Here is a 23,243-nt window from a genome sequence, read left to right as displayed (position 1 = left end):
TCAAATGGGGCTGAATGTGGAACCTGAAAGAACATGAGTTTGAGACCCCTGCTCTAAGGTGTGTCTGATAATGACCCAGCCCTTTACCCAGAACACCTTCAGGGCTGGTTTGGCTTCACAAGCAGCACTATTTTCCCTCTTGGGGCGGGAAGGGGGGGGTAGAGTGTTAAAACAATAGGATCAATGCATGTAAAAGGTCACAAAGCATCAATATGTGACCATTTTAGGAACCACCCTAACAGGAGGCAAGTGCATGGGGCTTGTGTGGAGGTAAAACCCCTCCATATAAAGCTCTTAATTTGAAAGTTTGTGCATATATTTAAGAAGAAGCAGGTCGTGTGCTGAACCAGTTTGGGATCCATTCTGCTCTTACATCAGTTTGACTAACAGTCAGCAGGATGACAGCTAAACTACTCCCCTCTTGTATTTATTTATTTATTCCCTCCTCCAAGGAGGTGATGTTTTTGCCGGCGTTGGTTTGTTTGTCTGTCTGTCTGTGTGCAAGATAACTCAAAAAGTTATGGATGGATTTGGATGAAAATTACAGGAACTGTTGATACCGGCACAAGGAACAAATGATTACATTTTGGTGGTGATGTGGGGGGGGGGGGGGGCACTGATCTGTCAGAGGGCTTCTGGTTTTTATTAGTACGTTTTTTTTTTTTTTTGTTTGTTTGTTTGTTTTGGGTTTTTTTTTTTATGAATTACAAGAAATTTCAGGCGACCCCTCGTGGGGTCCCGACCCCAAGGTTGAAAAACACGGAGTAAATGGCTTATTATGGTTCATTCGTAGAAGCCATTAAGGTTCGATTAAAATTGTTGCTCTCAAAATACATTGTATAAAGACAACTGTCTGTTACCTTCAACTAGAACACTTGGAAATATTATACATGTTAGATAATACCAGGTGTGTGGAATTAACACCAAAAAGTTGTAAAACTGCAACATAAAAAACCTGGAGGTGTTTATTTGGAAAGATTTTTGTGTTAACGATTAAATCAAATATAGCTGTCGTTCTTACAGGGAGAGTATGTGAACAAAACCAGATTTGTATGAAGAAATTATGGATTTCTATGTATATCTGGATAAATTGCAAGACCATAATGTTGAAATAACAGCATAGTTTCTTTCTTTTTTTTTTTTTTTTTTTTTTTTTATAAAAAAAGTTATAAAAAAAAAAAAAAAATTGTAAACATTTAACAATGTAACATTTTAAACTTGTAAATTAATGGGTTGGTAGAGTTGGTAGAGCGGCTCATCCAATAACCAAAGGGTTGGTGGTTCGAATCCTGGCTTTCACTGTCCATATGTCCAAGTGTCCATGGAAGACACTGAACCTTAAATGGACCTGGTGGATTTGGAAAGTGCTTTGGACACCATGAAGGTGGAGAAAATGTGCTAAATAAATGCAGTCCATTTCCATTTAAATCCAGTGTTAAATGTACATGTTTAAAATGTTAAATCTACATGTTTAAAATGTTAAATCTACATGTTACTCCGTAAATATGTTTACAGTTGGTTGTGTTTTTAACAGTATTGTTCTGGAAACCACAGCTGCCAGTTTTTTTTCTGTAAAAACCACAGGATTTTTTTTTTTTTTTTTTTACAGTGCATGTTAATAGGGTTATTTGGATATTTGTTGTAAGATAATGCGTTCAAAGTGGAAAATAAACTAATACATAAAAAAAAAAAACCCCCCAAAAAAATTGTATGATTGTCGTGTACCAAGTGAAAACTCTAATAAAAACTTGAATTATTTAAAATTAAAAAAAAAAAAAAAAAAAAAAAAAAAAGATGAAGCAGGTTGACAAAATTGCTTTGCATCACTCAGAACTACTAAAAAAAAAAAAAAAAAAAAAAAACTAGATGCATATTCCACCCTTCAGGAACTGGACTTGCTAACCCACGCCTATAGAAGGTGCTTCCCTCCTCACAGCTGACTGTACTGCGTAATGAAAACATTGCGCCTTTTTCCATTTTCCCTCACGTCGCAGCCCACACTGACTGCATCTGTGTGCATCACATCCATCTACTGACAGCTTTGGTGACAGGAGGGAAAAATCCAATGGCACCATTAATTCACCAACATATTCTCCATTATTACAGAGCTGGACACTTCTGCAACATTTTTATTTATTTATTTATTTATTTATTTTTATTCTTTCTGTGCCGGTGTGTGTTTTATTATAATTTCCTCTATTCCCATGCATTTCCGTGGGCAGCTTGGACCAGGGCTATGCGCCTGCCTACACGCTGCCTCTGCGGTAACTGTTTCCAATGGACATTATTACGCATAAGGCGTTTTATTAGGGCTGAGCTTTTGTTCTGTTAAATGAGCTGGATTCCACTGTGAACTGCGCACTCTGAAGCACGCATCCATCCTAATTACAAACCTTAGACATCTCATTTACATGCAATATGAAATGAACCCCCCCAGTCCTATTGGGGCCACATATAGGGTTTCTCTTTTCCTTTTGGCTTGACCCGGTGATAAGACGCACGGACATGCACAGATCTGATCTGATCTGCTCCACTTACCTTCCCACCGTTTGGTTGGCGAGCTGTCGCATCCGATTGAATTGCTTCTTCATTTTTTTTATTATTATTATTTTTTTTTTTTTGTATTTTCTACGTTAACACCTACAGGGGGGAATATTCCGCATTATTTCTCTCAAAATAACGGTCCGCGCTCCACGAAAGCGCAGCATAAAATCCAGTCTTCCATGTTCCCTTTTTCTTCATCTCACGCTGCCGACGCCGCAAAAAAAGAAAAAAAAAACTTATTCCACGATTACATATTTTTTGAAAGTGGATTTTTTTTTCTTTTTATATCCACATCTATATTTGCTCCATTGCCTGCGCAGAAGGATGCTGGAGCGATTCACCGCGAGTACTCGCACACACACAGGCGGAGAGAAGCGCGACAGCAGCGACAAGTAGCGGCTGCGCAGCGTGGCATTATGGGAAATGTAGTTTTTTTTCCCACCCTCCAACTTTTGTTTATTTGGAGTTTTATAGAAATTGGGCATTACAAACATTGTGTCATATATATGTGACATCAGTTGAAAATAAATTGTTGCACAATTTGATAGATAGATAGATAGATAGATAGATAGATAGATAGATAGATAGATAGATAGATAGATAGATAGATAGATAGATAGATAGATAGATAGATAGAATGATAGATAGAATGATAGATAGAACGATAGAACGATAGATAGAACGATAGATAGAACGATAGATAGAACGATAGATAGATAGATAGATAGATAGATAGATAGATAGATAGATAGATAGATAGATAGATAGATAGATAGAACGAAAAACGATAGATAGATAGATAGATAGATAGATAGATAGATAGATAGATAGATAGATAGATAGATAGATAGATAGATAGAACGAAAGAACGATAGATAGATAGAACGATAGAACGATAGATAGAACAATAGATAGAACGATAGATAGATAGATAGATAGATAGATAGATAGATAGATAGATAGATAGATAGATAGATAGATAGATAGATAGATAGATAGATAGATAGATAGATAGAATGATAGATAGAATGATAGATAGAACGATAGAACGATAGATAGAACGATAGATAGAACGATAGATAGAACGATAGATAGATAGATAGATAGATAGATAGATAGATAGATAGATAGATAGAACAATAGATAGAACGATACAATGATAGAACGATAGATAGAACGATAGATAGAATGATAGAACGATAGATAGAACGATAGATAGAACGATAGAACGATAGATAGATAGATAGATAGATAGATAGATAGATAGATAGATAGATAGATAGAACGAAAGAACAATAGATAGATAGATAGATAGATAGATAGATAGATAGATAGAACGATAGATAGATAGATAGATAGATAGATAGATAGATAGATAGATAGAACGATAGATAGATAGAACAATAGAACGATAGATAGAATGATAGATAGAACGATAGAACGATAGAACGATAGAACGATAGATAGATAGATAGATAGATAGATAGATAGATAGATAGAACGATAGATAGAACGATAGAAGGATAGATAGAACGATAGAACGATAGAACGATAGATAGATAGATAGATAGATAGATAGATAGATAGATAGATAGATAGATAGATAGATAGATAGATAGATAGATAGATAGATAGATAGATAGACACTGAAACATAAGACATATAATACATATTCGAAAAAGAGTGAGAAGAAGTACAACTTATAAACTCCCACCCCTTCTCCTTATATAATTAATAACAATAATAACCTTCCTCGTCTAATCATATCTATACTCTATGACATAATATGACTGATACTTACTAGTAAATAATTTGGTTTCTGGCTTTATATTATAATGAACAAATATAATATGAGTTACATAAACACATAATACAATAACACTTATTATACACTATTTATTTATTTATTTATTTATTTATTTATTTATTTATTTATTTCAAATGCAAACAAACCTAAGAACAAGGACAAGTACACAAGTAGACCAACTTTCTCCATTAACAAAAACACACAAAACAAAAATAAACAAAACAAAATAAATAAATAAAAAAATTTAAATAAATAAAAAATAAAAACAAACAAACAAACAAAAAAGGTCTTGAAAGGTTCACATTTAGAATATCGATGCAGTATGTGTTCCACAAGGTGCATTACTGAACAGAAAAAAACAAAAAAGAGAACCAGGTGGAAAAATTACCATAAAGGGTCAATCTGGAACAAAGGGGAAATTGGTTTTCCTAACTAGTTGAAACAAAGGATTCCAGATTTATGAAAATTTATCAGCAGAGCCATAAAGTGTCATTCTAATTTTTTCTAATTTGAGAAAATATAGGATGTCTCTGAGCCAGTGAATAAAGGAAGGGGGCTGTGGTGATTTCCATTTCAGGACAATTCCCCTTCTCGCTAGAATAGTCATAAATGCAAGACAAGTACTGAACTACTGGAAATGTAGTGATAAAAAAAAAAAAAAAAAAAAAAAAAGGGTGCTCCAGAATAAAGCATCTGGCTGTTACACAGATATCTTTGAGGCTTCATCAGATCAGTTCACTTTTCACAACTACTGAACATAAATAAATAGTATTCAAATATTAATGCAAAAGAAAAAATATGACTAAGAAGTTAAATGAATGAATGTATTGATTTGATCAAAACAAGTGATGTGTTTAAAAAAAAAGGTAATTCCAACAAACAAATCTCTATAAATGTGGTTTAGATTATCAATAGTTATTCAAATATACGTAGTACACCACCTGACAGATAAAGTAGACTGTGTTAAAGGCCCTACAAGTGAAACTTTCAGAAAGCCTTGGTTAACGACTCCATCTAGTGACGACTATACGCAAATACAACTATATTTTATTCCTATTCATTAGTATTATCATTTTTATTATATACTAACGTAACTGAAAAGGCCAAAAAAAAGATAACAACTAAAAGGGAATTCATTAGTATGATCATTTTTATTATTTTATGCTAACGCAACAAAAACGAAAAAAACAACAACAGGAAATCATTAGTATTATCATTTTATTATTATATAGTAACACAACTAAAATGGAAAAAGTAACTACAAAGTAATTCATTAGTATTATCATTTTTATTATTATATGCTAATGCACCTAAAAAGGAAAAATATCTAAAAAGTAATTCATTAGTATTATTATTTTTATTATTACATGCTAACGCAACTAAAAAGGAATTCATTAGTACTTTCATTTTTATTATTATATGCTATCGGAACTAAAAAGAAAAAAAAAACTAAACTAAAAAGCAATTCATTAGTATTATCATTTTTATTATTATATGCTAACGCAACTAAAAAGAAAAAAATAACTAAAAAGAAAAAAATAACTAAAAAGTAATTCATTAGTATTATCATTTTTATTATTATACGCTAACGCTACTAAAAGGAAAAAATAACTAACAAGCAATTATTTAGTATTATCATTTTTATTATTATATACTAACGCAACTAAAAAGAAAAAAAATAACTAAAAAGAAAAAAAATAACTAAAAAAGAAAAAATAACTAAAAAGTAATTCATTAGTATTATCATTTTTATTATTATATGCTGATGCAACTAAAAAGGAAAAAATAACTAAAAAGAAAAAAATAACTAAAAAGTAATTCATTAGTATTATCATTTTTATTATTATATGCTAACACTACTAAAAAGGAAAAAATAACTAACAAGCAATTATTTAGTATTATCATTTTTATTATTATATACTAACGCAACTAAAAAGAAAAAAAAATTACTAAAAAGAAAAAAAATAACTAAAAAAGAAAAAATAACTAAAAAGTAATTCATTAGTATTATCATTTTTATTATTATACGCTGATGCAACTAAAAAGGAAAAAATAACTAAAACCTAATTCATTAATATTATTATTTTTATTATTGTATGCTAATGCAATTAAAAAGGAAAAAAACAACTAAAAAGCAATTCATTAGTATTATCATTTTATTATTATATGCTAACGCAACTAAAAATGAAAACAAAACAACAACTAAAAAGCAATTTCTCATTTGAACAGTAAGTTAATATGAAATTAACCATACTCGTGTTGGTTTAAGGATGCTTAGATTATGAGTATATTTACGGCTGATTATCAAAAGCAATCTGCAAAATGAACTTTTTTGAGAAAAAGCAAAATATTTGCATTTGAATGTCGATATCAAATAAATAATACACTATTTTTGGACTATATTAGTATTTACATATAGTATTCTACAAGAAAACACGATTATTTTATATATTTTATGCATTATGTTTTTTATATTACATGATAATTATTATTAAAGATCGGAGCTATGAGTACAGTGATGCCATCCATCCATCCATCCATCCATCCCTCCTCTTAGACTCCTTCTTGCTCTTCCTGTCCAGAAGGGGGCAGTCTTGTCTTATAAATCCCATGTCGTCCTCTGTGTCCACAGTGTGACTGGTCTCCTTCAGGACCATGACTGACCACATATTCCAGATGTGTCTCCATGTAATGTGTTCAGACACACACAGGACATGCCACATCAAATGCATGAGTTCATTCATGCATTTCACCAGCTGTCAAATTTAAAAGCCTTTTCATTTTCCACATGCTAAACACTACGACCACATGCTTCGTAAAGTAACGTAGCTTTGACAGTTACTCTCGTGTTGGACAAAGTTGAAGGTCTTTGTTCTGTTATGAACATGAAAACTCAAGCTGAACCTGAACTAAATCTCACGTTTCCTCCAGATACGTAGAAGTCTGTTTTCCCTGGTTGTGTATTGATATTGAAGTTCTCCTCTGGAACAGGGGTTATGGTTCACCTGTAGTCTGCACAGGTGAATGGATCTACACTTTAAAAATGTGGTTAAAGCTGTGTTGTGTCTGTTAAAATTATCAGTTTAATGATCATCTAAGGCAGGGGTGTCAAATTCTGTTTAGTTCAGGGGTCATATTCAGCTAAATTTGATCTGAAGTGGGCCGGACCAGAAAAATAATAACATAACCTATAAATAATGACAACTGCAAATTTTTGTCTCTGTTTTAGTGTAAAAAACAAACAAACATTAAATTATGAAAATACTTAGTTTTATAAACAATCAAAAAAAGAAAAAAAGAAAAAACTGAAATTTAAATTAAAAAACATAAGAAAATTTTGTGCAATTTTACCAATATTATTCCTCAACTTCTCATTTGTCCATGTGCATAATGGATCAGATCTACAAAGACACTAAACACTGAGGAACAGGCAGAAAAATTGTTAAAATTGTGCTGAATTTTCTTTACACATTTCAGGTTGTTCATATTTGTTCAGGTTATTCACATTTTAGTGTTACAGGATAGTCTGTAATTGTAAATATTTTCATAATTTAATGGGGGTTTTTTTCTTCACTAAAACAAAGAAAAAAAATTTTAATTCTAGATTTTTTTTTTTTTTTTTTTTTTGCTAAATTCAAGATTTTTTTTACTTAACTGAAGATTTTTTTTGGCTTAATTGAAGATTTTTTGCTAAATTTGAGATTTTTTTTGTATAATTGAAGATTTTTTTACTTAATTGAATTTTTTTTTTTTTTTTTTTTTTTTTGCTTAATTGAAGACTTTTTTTTTTTTTTTTTTTTTTTTTTTACTTAATTGAAGATTTCTTTTTTGGCTTAATTCAAGATTTTTTTCCTTAATTCAAGATAAACATTTTTTTCAAATATACGGCCCGTGGGCCAAAAATGGCCCATCAAAGGCTCAAATCCAGACCGTGGGACAAATTTGTGAAATGCAAAAATTACCTTGAACATATTACGTTGTGCTAACTTTCATCCACACCACAATATATTAAGTTGAATAATTTCAAAAACCAATTTATATTGCAAATAACTTAAATTTAAATCAACATGGAAATGAGTGCAATAAACTGATTGTTTAAGTCTAATGATTATACAAAGCAATTGACATTGCAACAAATTTTAAGTTAAATTAACTTGGCATTTAGTGTGTTGTACTTAAAATAGCAATTCTATTCAAATCAAGCATTTAAGTTTAATAAACTCAAGTGAACTCAACTAATCCGGTCTTACAGTGCAAGATAAAAAAAAAAAAAAACAACAACTTAGATTTAGACGTTTTCGATGATTTAGGTCAGTGTTTTTCTACCTTGGGGTCAGGACCTCATGTGGGGTCACCTGAAATTCAAATGGGGTCACCTGAAATTTCTAGTAATTGATAAAAAAAAAAAAAAAATCACTAATAAAAAACATATAGTGAGTTTAGAGAGACAATCACAATATATAAAAGACATGATAAACTGTGAGTCTGAAACTGAAGCACTGTGGTTCTGTTTATCTGTCAAATGTTCATTGTGGTCAGTTTCAGATGCTGCAGCTCTTTCATAATTCATAGTTGGAGTTCTTGTTTGTTCAGTATTAATTGTCAGCCTTGTAAATCCAAGCTGGACTGACTGTACATATCCTGACCAAGAAAAATCAAATTCTCACTTTGTGCAGTAATCTACACCTGGATTTACTGCCTCCGTCCATAATAATATACATTATATAGACTAAATGTGTCTAAAATTAATGTTTATTTATGCCATAGTATAGCAAACTATTACATGATCAAAAACAAATGAATTTTAGCAAAAAAAAAAAAAGTCTCAGTTTTGAATATCTGGGGTCGCCAGAAATTTGTGATGTTAAAATGGGGTCACGAACCAAAAAAGGTTGGGAACCAGTGGATTATCCCTTCCCATCTACCACTGAAAGAAAAGACAGAATAAAACAAGTGTTCAGAGAACGCAAACCTCCACCAAGCACCCTGAACGTGTTTCTTTTTACATTTTTTTAATCCATACAGCAGAAAAAGTTGAGGCTTGGTACCAGTCGTGTGTGTCAAATTATATTAAATTCCAATCAATATTTGTTAAATTATAATGAAAAATATGTGGTATTTGGGATTTTCAATGTTAAATTGAAATGTCCACAGAGTCCACATTCCACAGTGGATGTGGACAATTTTGTGCCAGAGACAAGATATTGTTCTAAGCTACGGGTGGATCAAATTGGAGGCTAATCGGAGTTGTTTTGAATTTTTTATGAATTTTCAAAAATTGCTCAATGATGAGAGATAGGAAAATTGTAGATTTTGTAACCTTGCTATGACCTTGAACTTTGGCCTATTTGGCCCAAAATTTAATGGGTTTGTCCCAGGACCTAGGCCTATCTGTGGGAACAATTTTGTAAATTTATTTATTTATTTATTTATTTATTTATTTAATTTGCACAAAATAAAAACAGCAATAGAAAAAAACAACAACATTCAAACAAGTAACAAAATTGTGCAGGAGAGGTTATTATCGGCCCGATATTGGCATAAAAATCTAATATCGGTGAATATTGTTATCGGATTTTTGCCTATCATTAAAACCGATAAAATAATGCCTTGATTTCACCGGCATTTACCGACGCGTAAATGAAGCATTGTTTGTAGCTGAAAGAAATGTGCAGTTTTCCAAATTGTACAGTAGAGTTGCCACACTGTAATAGACTCATGGAGGGAGGGAGAGAAAATAAATAAATATGGCATTTTTTCCACAACTTCAGTTGAAGTATGTATTCTTTGCACGGACAGTGTTTACATTTTGAAAGCCTTGTTGCATTTGAGAATGCATCCAATGGGGCAACACAATAGAATTAGACATGATGTATTAATTCCATGACAGGAGATATGTGATGTTACCTAAAATTACTTTAATATTCCACATATATCGGCAGTGGTATCGGTAGATATCGGCATCAGTAGATATCGGAATCGGAAATTAAGCATTGGACAATATTGGCATATCGGTTTTTGGCAAAAAAGCCAATATCAGACATCCCTACTTATATAAATACCTCCCCCGAAAAGAACAATACACAAAAAAAAGAATTAAAAAATGCAATATAACTGAAATAATAAACTAAAGTAAAAACAATTAAAATGTAATCCACATTACAAATCATCAAATACAATTTAGTAAAGATGGTTGGAATAGTTTTCCTGAAAAGTTGCTAACAACAAACAAACAAACAAACAAACAAACACACAAAGCAAAGTGATCAGAATACCTCCTGGTGGAGATAAAAAAACAAAACAAAACAAAACAAGAAAAGCACTCGGACAGCGCAGACCTCCGCCAAGACAGATCTGCCCCCCACCCCCACACCCCCCAATCACCACCAAAATTTAATCATTTCTTCCTTGTGCCAGTATCAACATTCCCTGAAATATATGAAAACCCGTCCATAACTTTTTGAGCTATCTTGCTAACAGACAAACAAACAAACAAACACAAACGCACACAAAGTAAAGTGATCACAATACCTCCTGGTGGAAGTAAAAAGAATATTCTGTACATTTTTGTGTTGTACAGGGTGGGGAAGCAAAATTTACAATATTTTGAGGCAGGGATTGAAAGACAGTGTATGACCAATGAGTTTATTGAAAGTCATGAGAATTTATTTGCCACAAGAAAATTGACATAATAGAAAATGTTTTTATTCTGTGTCCTCCTTCTTTCTCAATAACTGCCTTCACACGCTTCCTGAAACTTGCGCAAGTGTTCCTCAAATATTGGGGTGACAACTTCTCCCATTCTTCTTTAATAGTATCTTCCAGACTTTCTCATAATAGTTTTGCTCATAGTCATTCTCTTCTTTCCATTATAAACAGTCTTTATGGACACTCCAACTATTTTTGAAATCTCCTTTGGTGTGACGAGTGCATTCAGCAAATCACACACTCTTTGACATTTGCTTTCCTGATTACTCATATGGGCAAAAGTTTCTGAAAAGGTATGGATAATAGTGTTAGGTATGATTATGACATCAATATACAGGGTGAGTCAGAAAAAACGCTCTTTCCATTTAAAGAAATTGTACTGCTAAAACAGAAACACTGATTTTCCTTTTGACCATACAGTCATATTGATGTGGTTATTGAGCATGTCTGGTGATGTAGTCATAGATTTATTGCATTGCATAAGAGAGAGAAGGTCCATTGTTTATTGGGCACTGAAATACCTGCCAACACAATGTATGCCACAGTGAACAAACTTGAAATTGACAACAATTACAGGAGTCGGGGCTTTGCTTTCACACTCAGGACATAGGCCTACATGACAGTGCCCAGGGAGTTTTCATCATGGCAAGACCACAGCGATTGCAGGTATTATTTCCTCATCGAGTTGTCTGTTTGGGTCAGGAGAGAGAGTGGCCACCTAGATCCCCGGACTTGACCCCCCTTGATTTTTTCTTGTGGGGGTATCTTAAAAACCGTGTGTATCAGACTGTTCCACAAACTCTTCAGGAACTCCGAAATCGCATCACGGCTGAAATCCAAGCCCTACGACGAACACGAATGGCGAGAAGAGCTGCGTTAGAGATGCGACAACGAGCACAGATTTGCATCAGTCTGAATGGTAGCCAGGTTGAAGGTCGTGCCGGACGACTTCGTTGAGACAAAACATTTTGATGGTGAGTAAACATGCTGTAATGGTTGACAATTTCAATTTCATTCACGGTGGCATAAACTGTGTTGGCAGATATTTCGGTGCACAATAAACAATGGACATTCCCTCTGTTATGCTATGCCATAAATCAATGATTCAATCGCCAGACATGCTCAATAACCACATCAATATGACTGTATGATCAAAAGAAAAATAAGCATTTCCATTTCAGTGGTACAATTTCTTTAAATGAAAAGAGCGTTTTTTCTGACTCACCCTGTATGTTTGGTTTCAAAACAATTGACGTAGTGCCTGCTGAGAAAAAACAACTAAATATTCATTGTAAATTTTGCTTCCCCACCCTGTAATTGTCCCTCTTTCACTGTCATTATTGTACTGGTCCGGCCCATATCAGGCTAAGTGTGACCCCTGACCTCCAGTGACTTTGACAGTCCTGGTTTAAAGTGAGTGGGAAAACTGGACAAAAAAAGACGCAAGATTTAGAAGAAGACGACAAAGACAACGGCAGGATTAGAAAAGTTCACACAATATGCTTCTGTGTGAACACCACCGAGCGTTTACAGACCACTTTGTGAACGTGGCCCCCGGCCTCAATAGGCCAACAGGTGGGTCGGACAGAACCGCCATAGGTTTGAAAGGCCTCGGGGAGTAAATGATATAGAGAAATGGCTGTCCTCTGGCCTCATTAATCTCCTGGGTTGGAAACTGAGAGGGTTGGAGGATCCTTTAGCCTTGATCTCCACCTTTTGACCTTGTCAGATCATTTGTTTTCATTAGTCCCCGCTCAGACGAACTGGCCAGTGCCGGTCCAGACGTTCGCCCAACCCCCTCCCCACAAAAAAGCAGGGATCCTTCCTTAAAGCATCTCCAGGGGTCTTCCCAGTTCTAACCCCCCCCATCCCCCCCAAAAAACATATTGCTATACGGTGTCTCTGGACACTTTTAAATCAGCATGGATGATTTCTTACATCCGCTGGTCTGCTTCAGAATGTGTCATCTGTAATCCTTCCACAATGAACAGAGAAGAAAAACAGGAAGCAGGAACGCAAGGTTAACCTGCATGGGAATTCAACCGACAAATGCTGTGAAATAACCACCGAGGTTACACTGGAAAAAAATCTAAATGTTACCAAGTGTATTTTTCTCATTTCCAGTCAAAATATCTCAACGCGCTTAAAATACGACAGAATCACCTAAAGAGGAACTTTACAGTGAGATATAAGAACTGATTTATAGACAATAGATCTGGAAAATCTGATTTCAAGAAATCTTACCAAGATCATTTTCACTTGTTCCATTGGCAGATTTATTTATTTATTTATTTATTTATTGCTTAATTTCAAGATTTTTTGCTTAATTCAAGATTTTTTTTTTTTTTTTTTGATAAATTCAAGACTTTTTTTTGTTTAATTCAAGATTTTTTTGTTTGATTCAAGATTTTTTGTGCTTAATTCAAGATTTTTGTTTTTTGCTTAATTCCAGATTTTTTTTTTGCTTAATTTAAGATTTTTTCTTAATTCAAAATTATTATTATTATTTTTTTTTTGCTTAAGTTTTTTTCTTGATTCAAGATTTTTTCTGCTTAATTTAAGGTTTGTTTGTTTTTTTTTTTTTAATTAAAGATTTTTTTTTTTTTTGCTAAATTAAAGATTTTTTTTTGTTAATTCAAGATTTTTAATTTTTTTTTGCACAATTCAAGATCTTTTTGCTTAATTCAAGATTTTCTCTTTTTTTTTGGCTTAATTCAAGACTTTTTTTGTTTAATTCAAGATTTTTTTTTGTTTTTGCTTAATTCAAATTGTTTTTGTTTTGCTTACTTTAAGATTTTTTTTTTTTGTTTAATTCCAGATTTTTTTGGTCAAATCAAGATTTTTCTTTTTGCTTTTTTTTTTTTTTTTTTTTTTTTTTTTTTTTTTTTTTTGCTTAATGCAAGATTTTTTTTGCTTAATTCAACATTTTTTTGCTTAATTTTATACATATATATATATATATATATATATATATATATATATATATATATATATATATAATATATATGTATGTATGTATATATATATAAATATATTGCTTAATTCAAGATTTTTTTTTCCTAATTCAAGATTTTTTTTTTTTTTTTTTTTAAACAATGGCACCAGTCAAAATTCTCTTGTTAAGATTTCTTGAAATCAGATTTTCCACATCTGTTGTCTAAAAATCAGTTCTTCTATCTAACTGAAAAGTTCCTCTTTAGGTGATTATGTCTTATTTTAAGTGTGATGAGATATTTTTTACTAGAAATGACAAAAATACACTTGATAAGATTTAGATTTTTTCCAGTGTAAAGTCAGAGTCTTGCACATATGAGGACTAAATCAGAGGAAAACTCTGGGTTATTTTTCCTTGGATCTCCTGCTGTTCCTGTCACTATAGCAGGAGTGACTGATGCTCCTCCTCACTCTAATGCTTCACTACTGGGCAGCTGGGGACTAATTGGCTCCCAGTTCTCCTAATGAAGCCTCCTTTTAGGTCGTAACCTCTCCACCTGATGACCCACTGGTGCTACTGATATGTGGGCTGCACTCTGACACAGGCCTGGTCAAACAGATGCCCTGTGCTGATTTCACTGAGCCCTGGTTTTAAAGCCACTCCTACAGCCAAGCACCAACACTGTAAAAAAATCTGTAATGTAGCAGAATTTTTACTGTTTATTTTACAGATTTTTCCTGTATTTTTAAGAGACAGGAAAATATCAATGAAATGACAAAAATAGACTGATTTTACAAAAACTGTAATTGTGAATAACCAAAAAAATTTCAATTTTTATTCAAAAAAGGTTCGAAACCACTGAACCAGACTTTCACAAAAAATACGAAAAACTAGAAATTTCCTAAGAGAAATAAATGCAATTTTACTAATATTCTGCCATTTACTAAAATATTTTGTGTATTTGTAGATCCATTGTGATCCATAAGTTGTAATGCAGATTTACAAATGAAAAGCAGAGGCATAATACAGTGAAAATTGCACTTATTTTTCTTAATAAATTTCAGTTTTTTCATGGTTGTTCATGTTATTCACATTTTTAAAATGGCAGTTTATAGATGTAAACATTTCGAAAATGCAGGTTTACTTTTTTTACTGCACTGTAAAAAAAAAAAAAAAAAATTGTAATTTAACAGAATTTTTACTATTTATTTTACAGATTTTTCCTGTATTTTTAAGATACAGGAAAATATCAATGAAATGACAAAAACAGACTGTGATTTTACATGTCAAATGTAAAATAACACGAAAAAACTGTAACTGTGAATAACCAAAAAATTTCCATTTTTAAACAGAATTTTTTTCTTTTTTTTTTACAAAAAATTAAGTTAAAAAACATTTGCAAATGTATCGTAATTTCACAAATATTTCTTTTCTATTTATGAGATTAACCTGTTGATTTTAAGTTTAATACTGTAAAAAAAATAATAAAACAAGATAAAATTACTGACAATTAACCGTAAAAGAAGTATTTGTTCTGTAAGTTTAACAAGACTTGTTTGTTAATTGACAAATATCTTGTGTAATTACGGGAGGATTCACAACCAAAATGCTGAATAAATGTATTTTTGTGAATGTATAACATGTATAAGCACTGATAAACTGTCCAAATACAGTTTTTATCAGTGGATTGTACAACTGAGTCTCATTGAAAATTATTTATATGTTTATTTATTGGTAATTTGATTGTTGTAATACATGAAAATATTCTTTATTAAACATTAAAAAGCCAAAAAAAAGCCAAAAAAAGAAAAATCTCATGTAAAGTTAGGGCAAAAAACTGTATTTTACTTATGGAAAATTACCGTATTTTTATGAGATGATTATTTTCGGTTATTTTACAGTATTTTTTCGGCACCCCTGCTGCCGGAATAATAATTTTTTACTGTTTTTTTTTTTTTTTTTTTCTACAGTGTACAAGACCTTCATATTCTGTCATTAAAGGGGTAAAGTCTTGCTGAAAACAAAACACCAATGCAGCATGTGTCTGTTGTGCTCTAAACAAACATCAGGGAGAATCTAATGGTACGTTGTGAGCTCAGGTTAAAAGCCGGCGGGTCAACAGAGGGGAGATTTGTGCTATCGGCCCCATCGTCTTTTGCTTGTGTTTTATCTTCAGACACGTAGCATCACATTACCCAGATCAATCAGTCTAAGTGTGAGGGGTGGGGGGGTTAGGGTGGGGTGGGGGGGGGCGCTGCCAGCCTTTGGTCTGTCATTAAAGAAGAGTGTGACGTGTTCATGGAGGAGGTGGATGGAACGCAACAGGCTCACAGATCTGCCTTTAATTTAGAGAAATTTACCGCTATGTTAAACCACACCCACTTTAATCCAGGGTAAATCACTGCAGAATAACCCATAAAAACCCACACTGTAAAAATAAATAAATAAAGTAAAAAAAAACGGTATTATTCTGGCAGCAGGGGTGCCAAAAAATACTGTTAAAATAACCATCTCATAAAAATACGGTAATTTTCCATAATTAAAATACTGTTTTTTGCCCTAAATTTACATGAGATTTTGCATATTTTTTTTGACTTTTTAATGTTTAATAAAGAATATTTTCATGTATTAAAACAATCAAATTACCTATAAATATATATATTAATAATTTTCAATGAGACTCAGTTGTACAATCCACTGATAAAAACTGTATTTGGACAGTTTATCAGTGCTTACACATGTTATACATTCACAAAAATACATTTATTCAACATTTTGGTTGTGAAACCTCCCGTAATTACACAAAATATTTGTCAATTAACAAACAAGTCTTGTTAAACTGACAGAACAAATACTTCTTTAACGGTTAACTGTCAGTAATTTTATTTGGTTTTATTTATTTATTTTTTTTACAATATTAAACTTTAAATTAACAGTTTAATCTCATAAATAGAAAAGAAATATTTGTGAAATTACGATACATTTGCAAATGTATTTTAACTGTATTTTTCTGTGAAAAAACGAAAAAAATTATTTTAAAAAAAATGGAAATTTTATGGCTATTCACAGTTACAGTTTTTTCATGTTATTTTACATTTGACATGTAAAATCACACTCTGTTTTTTTTTTTCATTTCATTGATATTTTCCTGTATCTTAAAAATACAGGAAAAATCTGTAAAATAAACAGTAAAAATTCTTTTAAATTACAGATTTTTTTTTTTTACAGTGCAATGGTATTTTTGTGGTAGTCCCCTAATGAATTTTCTCTCTATTTTTACCTTTTATAAGTGATTCATCACCATTTATTGCAATATTATCCTCCGTATTTTATGGTTTTTCAGTTAAAATCATGTATTTTCCTACATTTAATTCACTGATCACGTAGATGTTCATTAAAGCTAAGAGTAAATTCAAAGGTTATTATATAGGAAACAGAGAAAACTGAAGAAAAAGTGACTTTTTCAGTAAAATATATTATTAACGAAACATAAAAACAAGCATTTCCATCCACTGTTTCTATCTTAAGTGTTTTATTACCATTTATTGCAATATTATTCTTTCTATTTTGAGTTTTTTCAATGTAAATCATGTATTTTCCTATATTTAATTCACTGATCATGTAGACGTTCATAAAAGCTTATCGTAAATTCAAAGGTTATTAAATCAGAAACAGAGAAAACTGAAGAAAAAGTGACTTTTTACGTAAAATTAACTGAACATAAACCCACTGTCTCCATCCACTGTCATAGATCCTTCTCCTTGGGTTTTACTGATGAATCAATTATAACCCATAAAGTCCCAGTGGTACTTTTGTGGTAGTCCCCAAATGAAATTTTCTCTCTATTTTTACCTTTTCTAGGTGATTCATCACCATTTATTGTAATATTGTCCTCTGTATTTTATGTTTTTTTCAATTAAAATCATGTATTTTCCTATATTTAATTGAAAATTAACTGATAATGTAAATGTAGAAATTTTATCATCTATATTTTGCATTTTTCAGTGTAAATCATGTCTTTTCCTGTATTTAATTCGCTCATCATGTAGATGTTTATTAAAACTCAGATTAAAATCAATGGTTATTAAATCAAAACAACCAAAACTGAAGAAAAGTGACTTTTTCAACAAAATCTATCATTAATTGAATATAAAACGTGTCTCCATCCACTGTTATTGATCCAACTCTATCTATCTATCTATCTATCTATCTATCTATCTATCTATCTATCTATCTATCTATCTATCTATCTATCTATCTATCTATCTATCTATCTATCTATCTATCTATCTATCGTTCTATCGTTCTATCATTCCATCGTTCTATTGTTTTCTCTCTCTCTCTCTCTCTCTCTCTCTCTCTATCTATCTATCGTTCTATCGTTCCATCGTTCTCTCTCTCTCTCTCTCTCTCTATCTATCTATCTATCGTTCTATCGTTCTATCTATCTATCGTTCTATCGTTCCATCGTTCTATCGTTCTCTCTCTCTCTCTATTGTTCTATCTATCTATCGTTCTATCTATCGTTCTATCTATCTATCGTTCTATCTATCTATTGTTCTATCATTCCATCGTTCTATCGTTCTCTCTCTCTCTCTCTCTCTATCTATCTATCGTTCTATCGTTCCATCGTTCTCTCTCTCTCTCTCTCTCTCTCTCTCTCTCTCTCTATCAATCTATCTATCTATCTATCTATCTATCTATCTATCTATCTATCTATCTATCTATCTATCTATCTATCTATCTATCTATCTATCGTTCCATCGTTCTAACGTTCTCTCTCTCTCTATCTATCTATCTATCTATCTATCTATCTATCTATCTATCTATCTATCTATCTATCTATCTATCTATCTATCTATCTATCTATCTATCTATCTATCTATCTATCGTTCTATCGCTCTATCATTCCATCGTTCTCTATCTATCTATCTATCTATCTATCTATCTATCTATCTATCTATCTATCTATCTATCTATCGTTCTATCTGTCGTTCTATCTGTCGTTCTATCTATCGTTCTATCATTTTATCTATCATTCTATCGTTCTGTCTGTCGTTCTGTCTATTGTTCTATCTATTGTTCTATCTATAGTTCTTTCTGTCTGTCTATCTATCTATCTATCTATCTATCTATCTATCTATCTATCTATCTATCTATCTATCTATCTATCTATCTATCTATCTATCTATCATTCTCTCATTCTGTCGTTCTATCTATCGGTCTATCTATTGTTCTATCGTTCTATCATTCTATCTTTCTGTCGCTCTATCATTCTATTGTTCTATCTATCGTTCTGTCCATCATTCTATCCTTCTGTTGGGTTCAACTTATGTTTACAAAATTGGAATTCTGTGGAAATTAGTGTAATTTAATAATTGTTTTCCAACTTAAAATATGAAACAAGCTGTTTTTAATGACTGAGTTTGAAAAACAATCTGACAAACAACTCATATTCCAACCCGAACATTAAATAGACTATTATATTGAATTGTTGTAGAAAATTACATGGACTAATTATTTCCAAAGCTGCCCTTACATATACAAAATGATTTTAACCCTTTCATGCATGAATTATGAGAACCTTTATCAAGATTTTTTTTTCCTGAATGTATTTATTCCTCTTTAGGCATGAAAAAAAAAAAAATAATAATGTGATTGATTTTTTTATTAACCTTTTTTCATGGCGTTACAAAAATTTCCACTCAGCTGGACACCATGTGTTTAATTTTAGAGGCAAAGAAACCTGCATTTACTGATATACTGTGTGAAAACTATGAAATCTTTTTTTTTTTTTTTTTAAAGATAATAAAGATACTATGCAAAAAAAAACCCTCAAAAATCTTGTGTTTAAAACAAAACAAAACAAAACAGTTAATTACAGCATTTATAGTGATTTTTTTTTTTTTATACTCAAGCATGTTACTGCAGATCAGGTTTATCTAGAACAGCAAAGTTACTGTTATGGTATGAATTGCAGTGTTGGGGATTATGCATAAGCGCCCACTGTGTCGGCTCATATGGAACTAAAACAACAAAATCCATGAATATATAAGAAAACACCTTTGAACAGCTCTCCACTGTAGTGACCACTATGCATGAAAGGGTTAAAAAGAACAATTTTAGTCAAATCACACCAAAAAAAAAAGCAACTAAACATTATTTCTTTGCCCAAACAAAGGCCTGTGACCACCTTTTAGGTCATGAACCACCAGTTGCTTTAGTTAATACTGTCTCCTAAAGTCTGAGTGGAAAGACAAAGCTCCAACCTCAGCTCCCTCCTCATTTGAACTATTTCAGGTAAGCCTGCACAGCCCCGGCCAGACTTTGTTGTGCGTCTTTAAAGGGTTATCTAAGGCCATAATGAGCCCCAGCCAGCACAGCGCCAGGCCTAATGAAAACTCTGCGACATCTGAGGGGGACAGATATTACAGGTCTGAACCACCGGGGCTGTTTTAACATGCATCAAGTGACAGAAAATGATGGTGATCACCGACAGCCTTCAGAAAGTAAATCAAGGAGGACGCTAAATGCAGGTCTGACGGCGACACAGGCCACAAGTTGAAAGACACAAGTTTGTTTGACGTTCGGTATGTAGATGTGAGCCAGCAATATATAGACTGAAAATTCGTCCTTCTCTTCTCGTCAAAGCAGAGGATGATTGCAGCTTTCACGCTATAGCAAAAAAAAACATTATTGATTCTGTTTATGAGGTGCAGCATGATATATATTTTTTTTTTATGTGCTTTCATATCTGTAAGGAAGGTGTTATATTTCACAGTACACCTTTCATCAACAAGATGGTCGAACGCAAACATTCTGTAATAGATGATGAATCTAAGAACTCACCGTGCACAAAGAGGAAGGGATTATTTACTATAGAAATGATAATTTTTTAATTTTATATGTAGTATTAACCTATAAGGTGACTTTTGTGGCAGTTCCCAAATGAATTTTTCCTCTCAATTTATCTATTCTTTAGTGATTTATCACCGTTTATTATAATATTATCCTTTTTAACAGCAAAATATATCATTAACTGAACATAAAAACATTCATAAAAAGTTTATAAAAAACAAGGCTCCTAAAAAACAATTTCAATCGCATTATTATTTTTTTTTCATGCTTAAAGAGGAATAAAAACACTCAGGAAAAAAAAAAAATCTCAATTAAGTTTCTCATAATTCATGCATGATAGGGTTAAGTAAAAGTGCCAACCTAAATGAACTCATTTAAAGCTGATGTGAGGTGAAATCTATTAAACAAGTTCATTAAAAAAAGGAATTATGCAAAAAGTAAATATTAGTGTGACCTTTGTGGCAGTTCCCAAATGAATTTTTCCTCTCAATTTATCTTTTCTTTAGTGATTTATCACCATTTATTATAATATTATCCTTTTTAACAGCAAAATATATCATTAACTGAACAGAAAAACGTTCATAAAATGTTCATAAAAAACAAGGCTCATAAAAAACAATTTCAATCGAATTATTATTTTTTTTCATGCTTAAAGAGGAATAAAAACACTCAGAAAAAAAAAAAAAAAAATCTCAACTAAGTTTCTCATAATTCATGCATGATAGGGTTAAGTAAAAGTGCCAACCTAAATGAATTCATTAAAAGCTGATGTGAGGTGAAATCTATTAAACAAGTTCATTAAAAAAAGGAATTATGCAAAAAGTAAATATTAGTGTGACCTTTGTGGCAGTTCCCAAATGAATTTTTCCTCTCAATTTACCTTTTCTTTAGTGATTTATCACCATTTATTATAATATTATCCTTTTTAACAGCAAAATATATCATTAACTGAACATAAAAACATTCATAAAAAGTTTATAAAAAATACGGTTCATAAAAAACAATTTCAATCGAATTTTTTTTTTTTTTTTTTTTTCATGCTTAAAGAGGAATAAAAACACTCAGGAAAAAAAAAAAAAATCTCAATTAAGTTTCTCATAATTCATGCATGATAGGGTTAAGTAAAAGTGGCAAGCTAACTGAACTCATTTAAAGCTGATTTTAGGTGAAATCTATTAAACAAGTTCATTAAAAAAAGGAATTATGCAAAAAGTAAATATTAGTGTGACCTTTGTGGCAGTTCCCAAATGAATTTTTCCTCTCAATTTACCTTTTCTTTAGTGATTTATCACCATTTATTATAATATTATCCTTTTTAACAGCAAAATATATCATTAACTGAACATAAAAACATTCATAAAAAGTTTATAAGAAACAAGGTTCATAAAAAACTATTTCAATCGCATATATTTTTTTTTTTTTTTTTCATGCTTAAAGAGGAATAAAAACACTCAGGAAAAAAAAAAAAATCTCAATTAAGTTTCTCATAATTCATGCATGATAGGGTTAAGTAAAAGTGGCAAGCTAACTGAACTCATTTAAAGCTGATTTTAGGTGAAATCTATTAAACAAGTCCATTAAAAAAAAGGAATTATGCAAAAAGTAAATATTAGTGTGACCTTTGTGGCAGTTCCCAAATGAATTTTTCCTCTCAATTTACCTTTTCTTTAGTGATTTATCACCATTTATTATAATATTATCCTTTTTAACAGCAAAATATATCATTAACTGAACATAAAAACATTCATAAAAAGTTTATAAGAAACAAGGTTCATAAAAAACTATTTCAATCGCATATATTTTTTTTTTTTTTTTTCATGCTTAAAGAGGAATAAAAACACTCAGGAAAAAAAAAAAAAATCTCAATTAAGTTTCTCATAATTCATGCATGATAGGGTTAAGTAAAAGTGGCAAGCTAACTGAACTCATTTAAAGCTGATTTTAGGTGAAATCTATTAAACAAGTCCATTAAAAAAAAGGAATTATGCAAAAAGTAAATATTAGTGTGACCTTTGTGGCAGTTCCCAAATGAATTTTTCCTCTCAATTTATCTTTTCTTTAGTGATTTATCACCGTTTATTATAATATTATCCTTTTTAACAGCAAAATATATCATTAACTGAACATAAAAACATTCATAAAAAGTTTATAAAAAAACAAGTTCATAAAAAACAATTTCAATCGCATATTTTTTTTTTTTCATGCTTAAAAAGGAATAAAAACACTCAGAAAAAAAAAAAAAATCTCAACTAAGTTTCTCATAATTCATGCATGATAGGGTTAAGTAAAAGTGCCAACCTAAATGAACTCATTTAAAGCTGATGTGAGGTGAAATCTATTAAACAAGTTCATTAAAAAAAGGAATTATGCAAAAAGTAAATATTAGTGTGA

The 23,243-nt window shown here is 31.4% G+C and overlaps 1 protein-coding gene across 2 annotated transcripts in view; it reads right to left on the bottom strand.

Moving 5' to 3' along the window:
• The window catches only part of LOC115424281 (rho GTPase-activating protein 44-like), a 127,607-nt gene extending 124,697 nt beyond the window's left edge, over nt 1-2,910 (bottom strand). For both annotated transcript variants that reach the window (XM_030141439.1, XM_030141440.1), the window contains exon 1: nt 2,539-2,910. In XM_030141439.1, the coding sequence (XP_029997299.1) occupies nt 2,539-2,591 (53 nt within the window). In that variant the 5' untranslated portion in view covers nt 2,592-2,910. The remainder of the gene's footprint in view (nt 1-2,538) is intronic.
• Nucleotides 2,911-23,243: the final 20,333 nt, after the last annotated feature.

The sequence above is a fragment of the Sphaeramia orbicularis genome, chromosome 8 (genome assembly GCF_902148855.1).
Source record: "Sphaeramia orbicularis chromosome 8, fSphaOr1.1, whole genome shotgun sequence".
Lineage (NCBI taxonomy): Eukaryota > Metazoa > Chordata > Actinopteri > Kurtiformes > Apogonidae > Sphaeramia > Sphaeramia orbicularis.
The sequence above is the reverse complement of the archived record's forward strand: the minus strand, read 5'-3'. Positions and strand labels throughout refer to the sequence as shown.